Source organism: Fringilla coelebs, assembly GCF_963513975.1.
Source record: "Fringilla coelebs genome assembly, chromosome: 4".
NCBI classification, from domain to species: domain Eukaryota; kingdom Metazoa; phylum Chordata; class Aves; order Passeriformes; family Fringillidae; genus Fringilla; species Fringilla coelebs.
This window is the reverse complement of record NC_140032.1, coordinates 11,810,830-11,822,170: the sequence shown is the minus strand read 5'-3', so window position 1 is coordinate 11,822,170 and position 11,341 is coordinate 11,810,830. Positions and strand designations below refer to the sequence as shown.

Genomic DNA, 11,341 nt, shown 5'->3' with positions numbered 1-11,341 from the left:
GGTTTATTAACTTTACTCACCTTGGGTTTAACCAGCCCAGATCTCCTTTGTTGGGAGCCTATACCTGGAGTCATTACTTTTGTCAATGGTCTTCCAAACTTGTTTTCTTACATTTAGGCCTGAGTATCCTTATTTTACCATGAAGTTAGATTGAGCTTCAGAGTTGGCCCTCAACTGAGCAGCAGGTTGCACTTTTCCAGAGGTCCCTGCCAACCTCAGTTATTCTGGGTTTCTAACCTGTGTCCTCTTCACAGCATGTGAGGCAAACTGCTTCACGAGTCCCAATTTATTCACAGTTACACAGCACACTGCAGTGAAGCAGCAAGAGCACCTAAACTATGGTGGCTGAATCTTCTTCCACCACTTCACCTGTCAGTTGAGTGATGCCACCCTGCACAGGTCCAGGCATTGTCCCTCCTGGCCGTGCCCACGCCAGGAGAGCATTTCTTGGGGCTGCCATGGATCAATCCCAAATCGCAAGGCAAATGTCCCCACAGTGGACAACAACAGATTAGCAGCTGGCTCTGCAGGTGACGAGCCTCGTGCTTCCTACGAGCTGAGGGGCAGAAGAATGGACAGGATCCTCTACCTCATGGAAGCACTTGTCTTAATGACAGAAATCGTATTTTTGCACTGGCTTTATTTGCTCCTCAGCTCTCAGCTTCTGACCACAGACCTCTTCTGACTGTTTCACTGCAGCCTCCTGGGACGGACAGCCAAACCAAGGCCATCCATCCCTCGTGTCCAGAGAGGCAGCGGTGGGTGCTCGCCCCCCGCGCCCCTCGGGCTGCAGCGCACCCGCGCCGAGCGTCTGCGTGAATCTTGCCGGGGCGCTCTCGGGAAGCCTCTCCCTGGAGCTTTCGGGGAAAGTTCACAAGCGGCGGGGCCCCGCCGCCGCCGAGAGACCCGTCCCTGCCACGGCTCCCGCGGGGCGCGAGTGCCCGTGTCCGTGAGCGCCGGAGCCCGCCCGGCGTTTCGGCGCGGACCAGCAGATGGCGGCGCCGCCCCGGCTCGGCGCGCAGCCCCGCGCACGGCGCTGCCGCTGAGCCCCGCTCCGGTTACAGCCCTCCCCCGCCCCCGCCCTCCGCCGCGGTGTCTCCCTCCCTCCCCGCCACCTCCCCGCCTGTCACTACCACGCCGGAGAGCCACCATGGCGCACGGCGGGCCACGCGTGTCCGCCGCTGCCGCTCCGCGCGGGGCTGCCCGGCTGCCGCCGCCGCCGCTGCTGCTGCTGCTGCTGCTGCTGCTGCCGCCGCTGCTGGGCGCCGCCGCCGCGCCGCGCTGCGCGGAGCCCTGCGGCCGCCCGCGCCCCGTAGCCCTGACCCGCGGGGCGCGCAGCCCGCCGGAGCCGCGGCGAGGCGGCGGGGCGGCGGCGGGGAGCAGCCGCTCCAGGAGAGCATCCTTGGCGGCCGGCCGGGAGCAGGTCTCCCTCATCAGCACCTCCTTCGTGCTGAAAGGGGACGCGTCTCACAACCAGGCGATGGTGCACTGGACGGGCGAGAACAGCAGCGTGAGTACGAGGGACAGCGCGGGCGGGGTTTGGGGTCCCTGCCGTCCCTGCCCTTGCCTTTGCTTTGCTCTTCCAACTTGCGGGGAGCAACCTGCGCTCCGCCGGCCTCGGTGCGGTCGGAGCGCGCTGCTCCCGCCTCGCGCTGGCCGGCCCGGGGCGGACGAGTCCCCGCGGGCAGCGCTCGGGGTGCTGCGGACGGTGAGGGGCCGCCGGGAGGCGAAGCGCCGCCGTTGTCGGGCCGACCCCGCGTACCCCTCGCCACTTCCCCAGAAGTTTGGAAAGTTTGCGAGCGCGCATCTTGCAGAGGCGCCGGGTGCGCGGTGTGCGCCGCGCTGCGAGGAGTAGGAGGAGGAGGAGGGCGGCTTAGCTCCGGACCGGCGAGGCGCTGTCCGTGTGCGGCCGGAGTGCCCCCGGCTCTGTGCCAGGGTATCCGGGTAAAGGAGAGGCACGGACGAACTGCGGTGCGGGGATTATCTCCTCCAGCCCCGCATGAAGTCCCAGATTAAATTGTCGAGGCTTAATCGATTCACTGCGATTCAGTCATCCCCATGTAATCTCCCCCGCGCCGCGCTCTGCCTCCTCAAGCGCCGGGAAAAGAAAAACCCGAAAGAAACGGAAAATGAAATAAAACGTAGCTCTGGGCTTGAGGTGATGCGAGCAGCAGGAGTGAGAGAGCGGGACGGCCCCGCCGGGCGCCGCAGGTGCGTAGGCACGTCCCGCAAAGGTCCGGAATAGCAGCAGCTCTCCGAGGGGGCTTTCACAGCCACATCGGTGCATAAAAACCTTGCGCTGGGACCAGTGATACTGCATTACAGCATCAGTGTTCACAACTTTTCACAGTTAAAGCAATATGTCTTGCCTTTATTATCTGTTTTAGGCAGCAACTCTTACGGTGGATGCCACTAATATTTTTTAAACTAATTTTCAGTTTCAGCTACTCTTCACTTCTTTTTGTATTAATCCATTAATGGTTGTGTATTTGCACGGGTGGTTTCAGGGATTTGCTGCTTCTAATTTATTCTTCATTGAAACTTTATATCATAACAGTGGGTGTCACAGGTAAATATTACATATCACCTTGCACTGTCTGTGTAACTTCATAGTCAGGAAAATATCATTATGAAAGCTTAAGATGAACTTTCTCCTGGAGGATTTTAATGTTTCTGGAAAACTCACAAGCATTTTAACTGCATTCAGCTAAGCTCTGACTCTGCTTGAACTTTGTGAATTTAGTATAAAGTTTACTTAAACTTGGCTCAGTTCAGAGCGTGTGTTATATACTTCCCATAAGTATGTGAGTTATCATCCTTTCTCTAGGACCTGAAGTCCTGGGTTTTTGCCTGTTTTGCTAGGGAGTCAGCCAGGATGTGGAGCTGCTAAGGCTCCTGATGAGGATGCAGTGATTCCCTGGAGCATGCTGAGCGCTTATGTTAATGCTCTTGTATAATCGGGTGTCAGAGTTGAAGTCAGCATCATAAAGCTTGACACTTTCAAAGGCAGTTTTTGATTTGCTCAGGAAGGAAGTGTAAGATGATGGTCATTTTCTGTGAAAAGAAAATGTTGCAAATCAGCAGCATCAGGTATTCTGATTCTGTCCTTCCTCCATTTCTCTGCTATTAGACAGCTGCTGTTTTGTGTGGACAGTGCTTGCAGGCTGTTAGGACAGCTTCCTTGAAGAATTCAGCATTAAAAAGTTGGCATAAGTTCATTTTTTGACATAGAAGGCAAGTAACAGCTTTCATGCAAAGCATTCTGCACTCTAAAATGAATATACTAGAACCTTGCTAATCCACAGTTATGACTGGCGGTCTCGCCTCGCCTCTCTGCAAAGATTTAATAACAGATGCTGCAGTGAGGGCTTGTATTGCTAAAATGTTATTATTTTTTCACAGTATGCTACAGCTCCCTTACTAGAATACTACCACATAGTCTCTTCAAAAGCAAAGATAAATGGCAACTGTCAGAAGAAATGAAAGTGGTTACAGTCTTTGCTGCAACTTAGCTCTTTTTTTGTTTGCTTAGTTGCTATCTACTAATTCAGTATTGCAGAAGGACACACTCATCATGAATGCCTGCAGACGGTCTGTACATTATTTATACATTCAATAAAAAATACTTTTGCAAAGTTCCTTACAAAGTGTGATGCTTGCTCTGCCTGCCATCAGCTGATTACTGTCAAGCAAGATAGTATTTGAACAAGTGACCTGTTAATGAAAGACTTTGCTGCCTTAACCCAAATGAAAGCAGTCAGTCTTTGCACTGGATGTTTTACAATATGACTGTCAGCATTTTTTTTAGCTTCTTTTCTTGTTCGTTAGCTTTGTTTTATTGCATGCTTCCAGAAGAAGGGCTGATTTTAACAAAGGCTTCCAGAGAAAAATGATTTGTAAAGACAGTTCATAGAATATTTTTTCTTTATTATTATTTCTTTTTTAAGGAGTGGAAGAAATACATTAAGCTCAAAGGAAACAGGATGGCCTCCAGAGGATTGGAGAGAATTTTGCTGCATGTCTGTATGTTATATTCAAACAATTGAAAATAAGTACCTGATCCCAAACATATTTAAAGTATCTTGAATGTCTATTTGTTTAAGTAGATATGTATGAATTTATTTATATTATTCTGGGTTGTTTGCAGGTAGGAACACTATGATCCAGTGCTTCTCAAAATTGCCACCTTATTCTCTGTTCTCAAATCTGTGGCAAGGTTTTCCTTGTCTTGGAAGCACAGGCTTGAGTCTCGAAGCTATGTTCTGTCCCAGGCGCATTGCAGCGATAGGAAGGGCTGTCATTCCTGCAGTGGGGTTTTGGATCAGGCTCTGCTAACCTCAGGAGGCACTCAGCAATCTGAAAGTGTCACCACACACATTTGGCACCTCATTGGAGGTACTCAGCACTTTGTAAACCAAGGAGCTAAACTTGTTTCTTTACCCTTTACATCTGTGGATGAAAATTTGACAGTGATGAGCTCCAGATGACCACATATCCTCTTAAACACCTCACCTAGTAAAATAAATGAAGAAGAAATATGCAATAGGATTATTCCTTTGAGCTCCATGATGAAGAGATAAATAACTATAAAAGCAGATTGGCAGCTGCATCCCTCAGGGATGTTCACCTGCATGAACAGTTCACTGAAAGTGCTGCCATGGAGTACTCGTGTGTGGATCAACGGCAAATACATAAATGTGAGAGGGGCAGAGGTTAGGTTGATGTGCACATGGAGTTTTAAAAAAAATAATTTGCATTGTGTAAATCATCCTGTGCTGCAGTTCTATGAATAGGAGATTTTTGGTTGCATGAGATATCTTGTGAGAAACTAGGGAGGTTTTAAATTAATTTGATCCTCTCTCTTCCCTCTTTTCTGTACTGTAGAAGTCTGATGTTTACTTATTATCCTCTTGTAATGCTGTTAGTTTGGTGAGTTAGAGAAATGGTGGATTTGATGGCAAAGCAGAGGATGTTGTTGCATGGATTGTAAAGTGGGCTTGAATCACTGGGAAGATCAGGGTACAATTCCTTGTTTTGTCAAGAGAAAGCTGTAACAGGAAATAGACAAATTACTTCTGGTTTTGTGTCCTCGTTACTTTATTTTGTAGTCTATTAATTATTTACAAATCCTATGAACAAGAAGCATGTCCCCAGCCTTTCTTCCTGGGGGATGTAAAGTCAAAACCATCACTGGTGATGTAGGTCTTGCAAAGCCAGTACTTGTCACAGCAAGAATGTATCTGGTTAGTGAATTCCTGCAATTAGTATTTCTGCTCTCTGTCCCCTCTGCCCGCAGAAAGCTGTTGTGTGGTCTTACTTTCAAACAAAGGCTCATGCAAGTGGAACTAATTTTCCTGCCAGTCTTAAAATATCATAAACTGAAGACATGGCAGTGGGTGATGCAACACACCATTTACTGTGGGAAGGGCAAGTAATTGCTATCCATGTAACTGATAAATAACACAGAGAACTGGGAAATAAATAGGTAGCATGCTAAAAGAATAGTCCTTAGTGTGTTAAGCTAAATATGCTTGTGCCCAAATTTACTAAAAATTTGCAAGCCTTTCTGATTTGGGGGAGAAGTAGTCAATTCATGACAGCTTTTAAAAATCCTACTTTTCCTTTGAAGACAACTTCGTCATCCCAGGAGCTTTTTTTTGGTGCTAGATAAGCAACTTTGTTTGCAAAACTATATTCTTTTTGACTCTCCTGAAGAATTCCCGTTCTGCATTCATACTAGCCAATTTAAAAAGAAAAAATCAAAGCCAAAGCAGAAATAGTGGGAGAATGAGACTTGTATTCACAATTGATTTTGATTCAGGGGCTGCTCTTCATGCTGTGTGCAGACTGCTAAAGTAGTGTGAGCAGGACTTTGGCCAACTACTTCCAAGTCTGCAGTTTCATGGTGCCGGTATTTAATTTTTTTGTTTGTTGTCAAAATATTAAGTCCATGCGGGCACTTATTTGTCCAGTAACTTGATGTCATGATCCCCCATAAATATGTTTGTTAAGGAAAATAAATATAAATATGCACATAAATTTTTTTTGAGTCCTAAAAAGCAATGGCTTACCAAAAAGAAAGATTTATTGCATGCCTACAGATATTGCTGCACACAAAAACTTTAGCTGATACGGACTTGTTTATATTTGATATACAGATACTTTGTTTAATTTAGAAACTTACTCTTTTTGATACAGTTTCACCATTATGATTTGTAGAGGCTAGTGATCACTACATGTATTCTTCTAGCAGATATTTTATTTAATTGGTTTTCTGTTTTGCTCAGTTGCAATCAGTTGTGAGGAAAACTATAAAAAGTATTGAGTTCAACATTACTGTAGCAGTACCTGTAATGGTAAATGTAGTTATCTATGCAAACATGGGCTAAAGTCCATTTCTGGTAAGGGTCGGGTGGTGTTTCTGCAGAGTAGTCAGACTACATTTTATGAAACAAAAGGGAGCATGAGGTCAAAAATCCTGACAGCTCAGACCTTTGATAAATGGCAGATATATTGCAAAGTGAAAAGTAGATTTCCCATAGGGAGGGTTTTTCTTAAAATTCCTGGAGATGATAGTGTGATTATAAAAACAAACAGAAACCAAACCCAATAATCATATTTGAATGGAACAGCAGAATCCCACGTGGAAAGCAGAATGATTTTAATCTGATTGAAGTAACTCAGGAGTTTAAAATTTCTTTTTCCTTTCTCTTTTTTATTGGTATAAAGTTTCTGGCTTACTTCATCTATTTGCTTCTACCAACCTCTGTTTTCCCTCTTTTGCCAGCCTGACATCTGGCTGTAAGTCATTTTGCTGCCTGCTGAGCTCTATCCACATCTCAGCAAATTTCAACTGCTACAGAAAGATAGCACCTCTTCTCATCCCCTAAGCAGACACTTAAAATTGATATGAACTTTAATTAGTAAATGTGTATTTCAAACATGCTTCCAAGTCCTCCTCCATGAACCTGCAGCCATACCTGGTTTTACCTGGTTTGCTGGTTTGACTGGCATTACCTGGCTTACATAGGAACAAGGTATTATAGCAAAATGACTGTGCTGACACTGGGACAGGCTCAGTTTAAATCTAAGAGGGAAAATTGGCAATGTACATTCTAGAGAGAGACCAGATTGAAATCCTCCCTCTGATGCTGCTGATGTATTACACGTGCATGATAAACAGAGGGATGTGTTCAGGCTGGGGATAGCAGTTCATGTATCCCTGTGGGAACATGAGTTCTTCCCAAGTTGATGGTCTTAGAAATCTACTGATATACATCTTTGGAGAAAGAATTGAGGACACCCCTTTTGACTTTATTAAAATTCAATAAGAGTAGAAGATCCTTTTTTAAAGAATGGGAAGGGGAAATTATGAGCTTTTCATAAAAACAGTAATTGTTCTGCTAAAACGGCAAGCTCTGTAAGGTATGGACCACCGTATGAATTTAAAACATTAAACTGCCCAGGTTACAGAAGCTTTTATGCCATGTCCTTTGCCTGTCCAAATACAATATTTTATGGTTGTGTCAGTTAAGACCAAAGGTTGTTCACATAAAGGAGAGAGAACCGGCAGTACAATCAAGTGGGATCCTTCTGTTGTTCTGAAAACTCAACTTCATTTATGCAAAAGCAGAAAGTATAGGTTGAAACTATTCTGCAGTATATGACTTCTTGCTGTAGCTCAGAATGAAACTTGATAACCTGCAACATCTTCAGAATTTTTATTCTCAACGTCTCACATTCCTTTCCAAACATTCCATCTCCAACCCCCCGTCCCAGTAATAATAATTTAAAACTCTTGACAAATCACCAATGACAAAACCACTTTTAAAGAAATAATGTGTAGGATCCTTTGCTGTGCTTTACTTCTTTAGGAAGGAGAAAATTCTCTGCTGCAAGGGTGGTGAGACACTGTAAAGGGTTGCCTGGAGAAGCTGTGGCTGTTCCATTCCTGGAGCTGTCCAAGGCCTGGATGGATGTGGCTTTGAGATACCTGGTCTAGGGGGAGGTTTCCTGCCTCTGGCAGGGGGTTGGAACTAGATGAACTTTATGGTCCCTTCCAGACAAAACCATTCTGATTCTATGATTCAGCCATTAAGTCTAAGCTTGGACTTCTGCAGTAGGAAGAGATGGGGATGGTCTCTGAATTGACCCCTGACAATGCTAACAGACATGCTTGAGAAAGCTGGGTACATCTGCTGGACTTGCTGACTTTAGTGTGGTGGGTAGAGAAGTGCTGGGCGTGTGAATCCTACTGGGTGTCATCAGCCCTGGGTGAGGCTGTTGTGCAAAGAGGAGAGATGCTGAGGTGCTGCTGCCTTGCAGGACTGAGAGCCCTGGAAGAGCTGGTGATGCTCTGTGCAGCCCCATCACCACTTCTGTGAGCTCTAAGCAAGAACTGAGGTGCAGTTGAAATTTAAGGCCTGGCCAGAGACAGAGCACGAGGTTCCAACAGCTGTTGGATTAAATTGAAGCTGAATAGTAGTGCTAAAGAACTTCTGCCAGTTCCCTCACCAGTATCTTCTGAAATACCACTTCCTCACATAGGTGATTTTGCAGTTTCCTACCTGCAAGGTGAGAATAATAGTACTTCTCCATCTCTTAGGATGGCTTTTGTCTTAAAATTAGCTTTGCACTTTGATATTAAAGTAATGGTTATCACCATAACACCTAAAAGAGGCAGGACTATCACATCTATGATTTCTTTGTTCCTTTGACAGTACAGCCCAGGAATTAGAGAAGAAAAGACTCTCTGAAGTCATGCAAACTTGTCTGCTTGTTCTGACGTTTGTTTTGATCAGGGCTCCTTTTAATGTGTAGTCCAGTTTAATTTAAATGCCTGGACTCTGGCACTTCAAGATCATTGAGCAGTCTTAAGATTATGTGACTAAAACCAGTATCAGTGAAATTTAACCTGTATTTAATATAATTTTTCTGCCTTTGTTTAGCAGTTTACTCAAACAGCTATGTTTCTTTCTCAGGCTTCGTACTTTTTCTGCTCTTGTAGACTAATAATAGACTCTGTAGACTCTACATAACATTTTTTTTTATCTTTTAAGTTTTCTTTTGTAGCTCACTTTTGCTAGCTCTTTAATTGCACCATCTGGATAGGACAGTACCTAGATATAATAGTACCTATTGTGTATCTGACAGGCACATTTTTAGAAATATACTTGCACACAGAGATTATTGTTAATTTCTGGCATCCTTCTAATCATCGTCATGATTATCTGTTTTTCTAAAAAGAAAATCACAGAACAGTAAATAGTTTTGTTCGTTTTTTTTTTAAAGGGAAGTCATAGAAACACTACATTTGTTCATTAGCAAAAAAAAAGCTGTTTTTTGTGGTTTTTGTGCAATAACATTATTAAAAATTTGTTCTAGTAGATGAACTAGATGTATTTAATTTTTTTTTTCCCCATTCACTTTATGAACTTTTTTTCTTTGTTACTGGAGGCACAGTAAAGCTGCAGGAGTGTTGCAGCATTGTATTGGGGAGCACCAAGCCCTGTGATGTGTCCTTGCTCCTGTGGAGCAGTAGGCCCCATGTTTACTGGCCAGTGTGTTAAGTTTTAGCAGATGGCAAGCTACACTCTGTGAAAACACTTTTTTCTTTTTTTATCACAGTAACTGTCTCTGGTCTGGTCCCTGGACTGAAAGTGCCCTGGGAAGGAGCAATCTTCCCCCTGCATCTGTATGAACAAGATGTGTACTGGGGTTCTGCTCTGAGTTGGTAACATTTAGGTGCCGTGTAATGCCAATAAATAATGGTGATGATGATTGAGAATCGAGCCGTTCCACCTGTAAATTTTACCAGTGTGCAGCTTGGCCTCCCTAACTGAGCTCTGGTGGAGAAATGTTGCTTTTCTCAGGTGGCAAAGAAGAGCCTGTTTATGATTAATGCATTCCCATGCTTCCCCCCCACCAACAATTGTCACTGCAAGACAGGTGCCCAAGGGAATGGAGCTGGAGGCTGAGAGGAGTATGTTGGAATCACTCTTTGAGCTTTCAGCGCTGTTTCACAATGGTAAATGTGACTGATTCTGAAGAAATTGTTGTTTCTTCCTTGAAAACACAATTGTATCAGTGGTAGTAGGTTGCCATAAAATCCTCAAGGGGTACAATAAGGTATTTTTCCTGTGTTTGCTAGCAGAAAGATACCTTGTAACTTGCTCTTTTCAGAGGATTGGAACTGTTTGTGAAGTCTGACACATCTAAATCTGAAGCAGCACTCATTAAGACTTGCCATTTATGGAGAGCAGAATACACTTCTCTCAGCTCTTGTTTTAGGCTCCCAGCAATTGTTTTGGGTGTTCAGCCAAAGGAGGCAACAGTGTTAACATAGGTAGAAATAAGAGTATAACCCTGAGGGACCTCGTGAGCCCCTGTAGTATGGGCAGCTCTATTTTATGCATGGCTTTTGAAGGGCTCCATGGATGAGATATAAAATCAGAAATAAACCAAACAAAAGCAGCATGGGCCAGGAACAGGTGGATTAGTGGATTTCCTTCTCAGTGCAGAGATCTTTACTTCAATACCAGCACCAGTGGATGGGGGTCCAAATGGATGTCATGCACATATGCAGTGTTTTAACAATCAGCCTGGTAGGGAGCTCATGAGGTGAATTCTGGGGAGATTTGTGGCAGCAAATTCCTGGAGATTCACACAGACCTGGCTGGTGATGCTAGAGCACATTGGACTGTTGGAGCAGTTGGATGTCATAGAAAGACTGATGCTCTCATACCCACCTCACCTCAGCCTGCAGTGATTTTCCCAGTGGAAAAAGAAGTCAAAATCAGATTATTAGGATCTGCTATGCATGTATGTGTTTGTAGTTACAGGCTCTAATCTGGATGATTCTTAACTAAAGAAACCTCAGTATCCTACTCCAGGGCAGGTTGGAATCAGTAAACTCCTATCTGTAAGTTCCCAGCTGGTTTTGGGAGGGATCCCTCCATGCTCTTTCTGAGCACTTTGTGGGGCCCTGTTGAGAGTAGTGAGGGTTCACATTAGATGTGGCTGCCTTACACTGCTCTGCACATGTGCCAAGTGAACTTCATTCCTTCTGGCCTCTCTCATTTCACTCTTGTAACCTGCACTCGTTTAATTGCTGTGCATAGGGCTTTGGAATCTTCAGTATTGTTGGATTTTATGAAGTTTGAGCATAGAAAAAGCTTCCTTCTCCCAAGCACAGATGCCTCCTTATAGGCAGTAGGACTTCATCAAAGTTGCAGCTTTTGATGTAAAAGGCCATTTCTTATTTTGCTAATTTATTTTGCTTTTAATCAGTGGTTTCCTGTGTTTCCCTGCCTGTTACCCAACCACAAAATGGCTAGTATGT

At 44.7% G+C, this 11,341-nt stretch overlaps 1 protein-coding gene across 1 annotated transcript in view; it reads left to right on the top strand.

Moving 5' to 3' along the window:
* Window positions 1-1,150: 1,150 nt before the first annotated feature.
* SORCS2 (sortilin related VPS10 domain containing receptor 2) overlaps window positions 1,151-11,341 on the top strand; it is a gene marked incomplete at both ends in the record, with an annotated part of 522,327 nt that continues 512,136 nt past the window's right edge. The window contains one exon of the mRNA XM_084203970.1: window positions 1,151-1,510. Coding sequence (XP_084060096.1) covers window positions 1,151-1,510 — 360 coding nt within the window. The remainder of the gene's footprint in view (window positions 1,511-11,341) is intronic.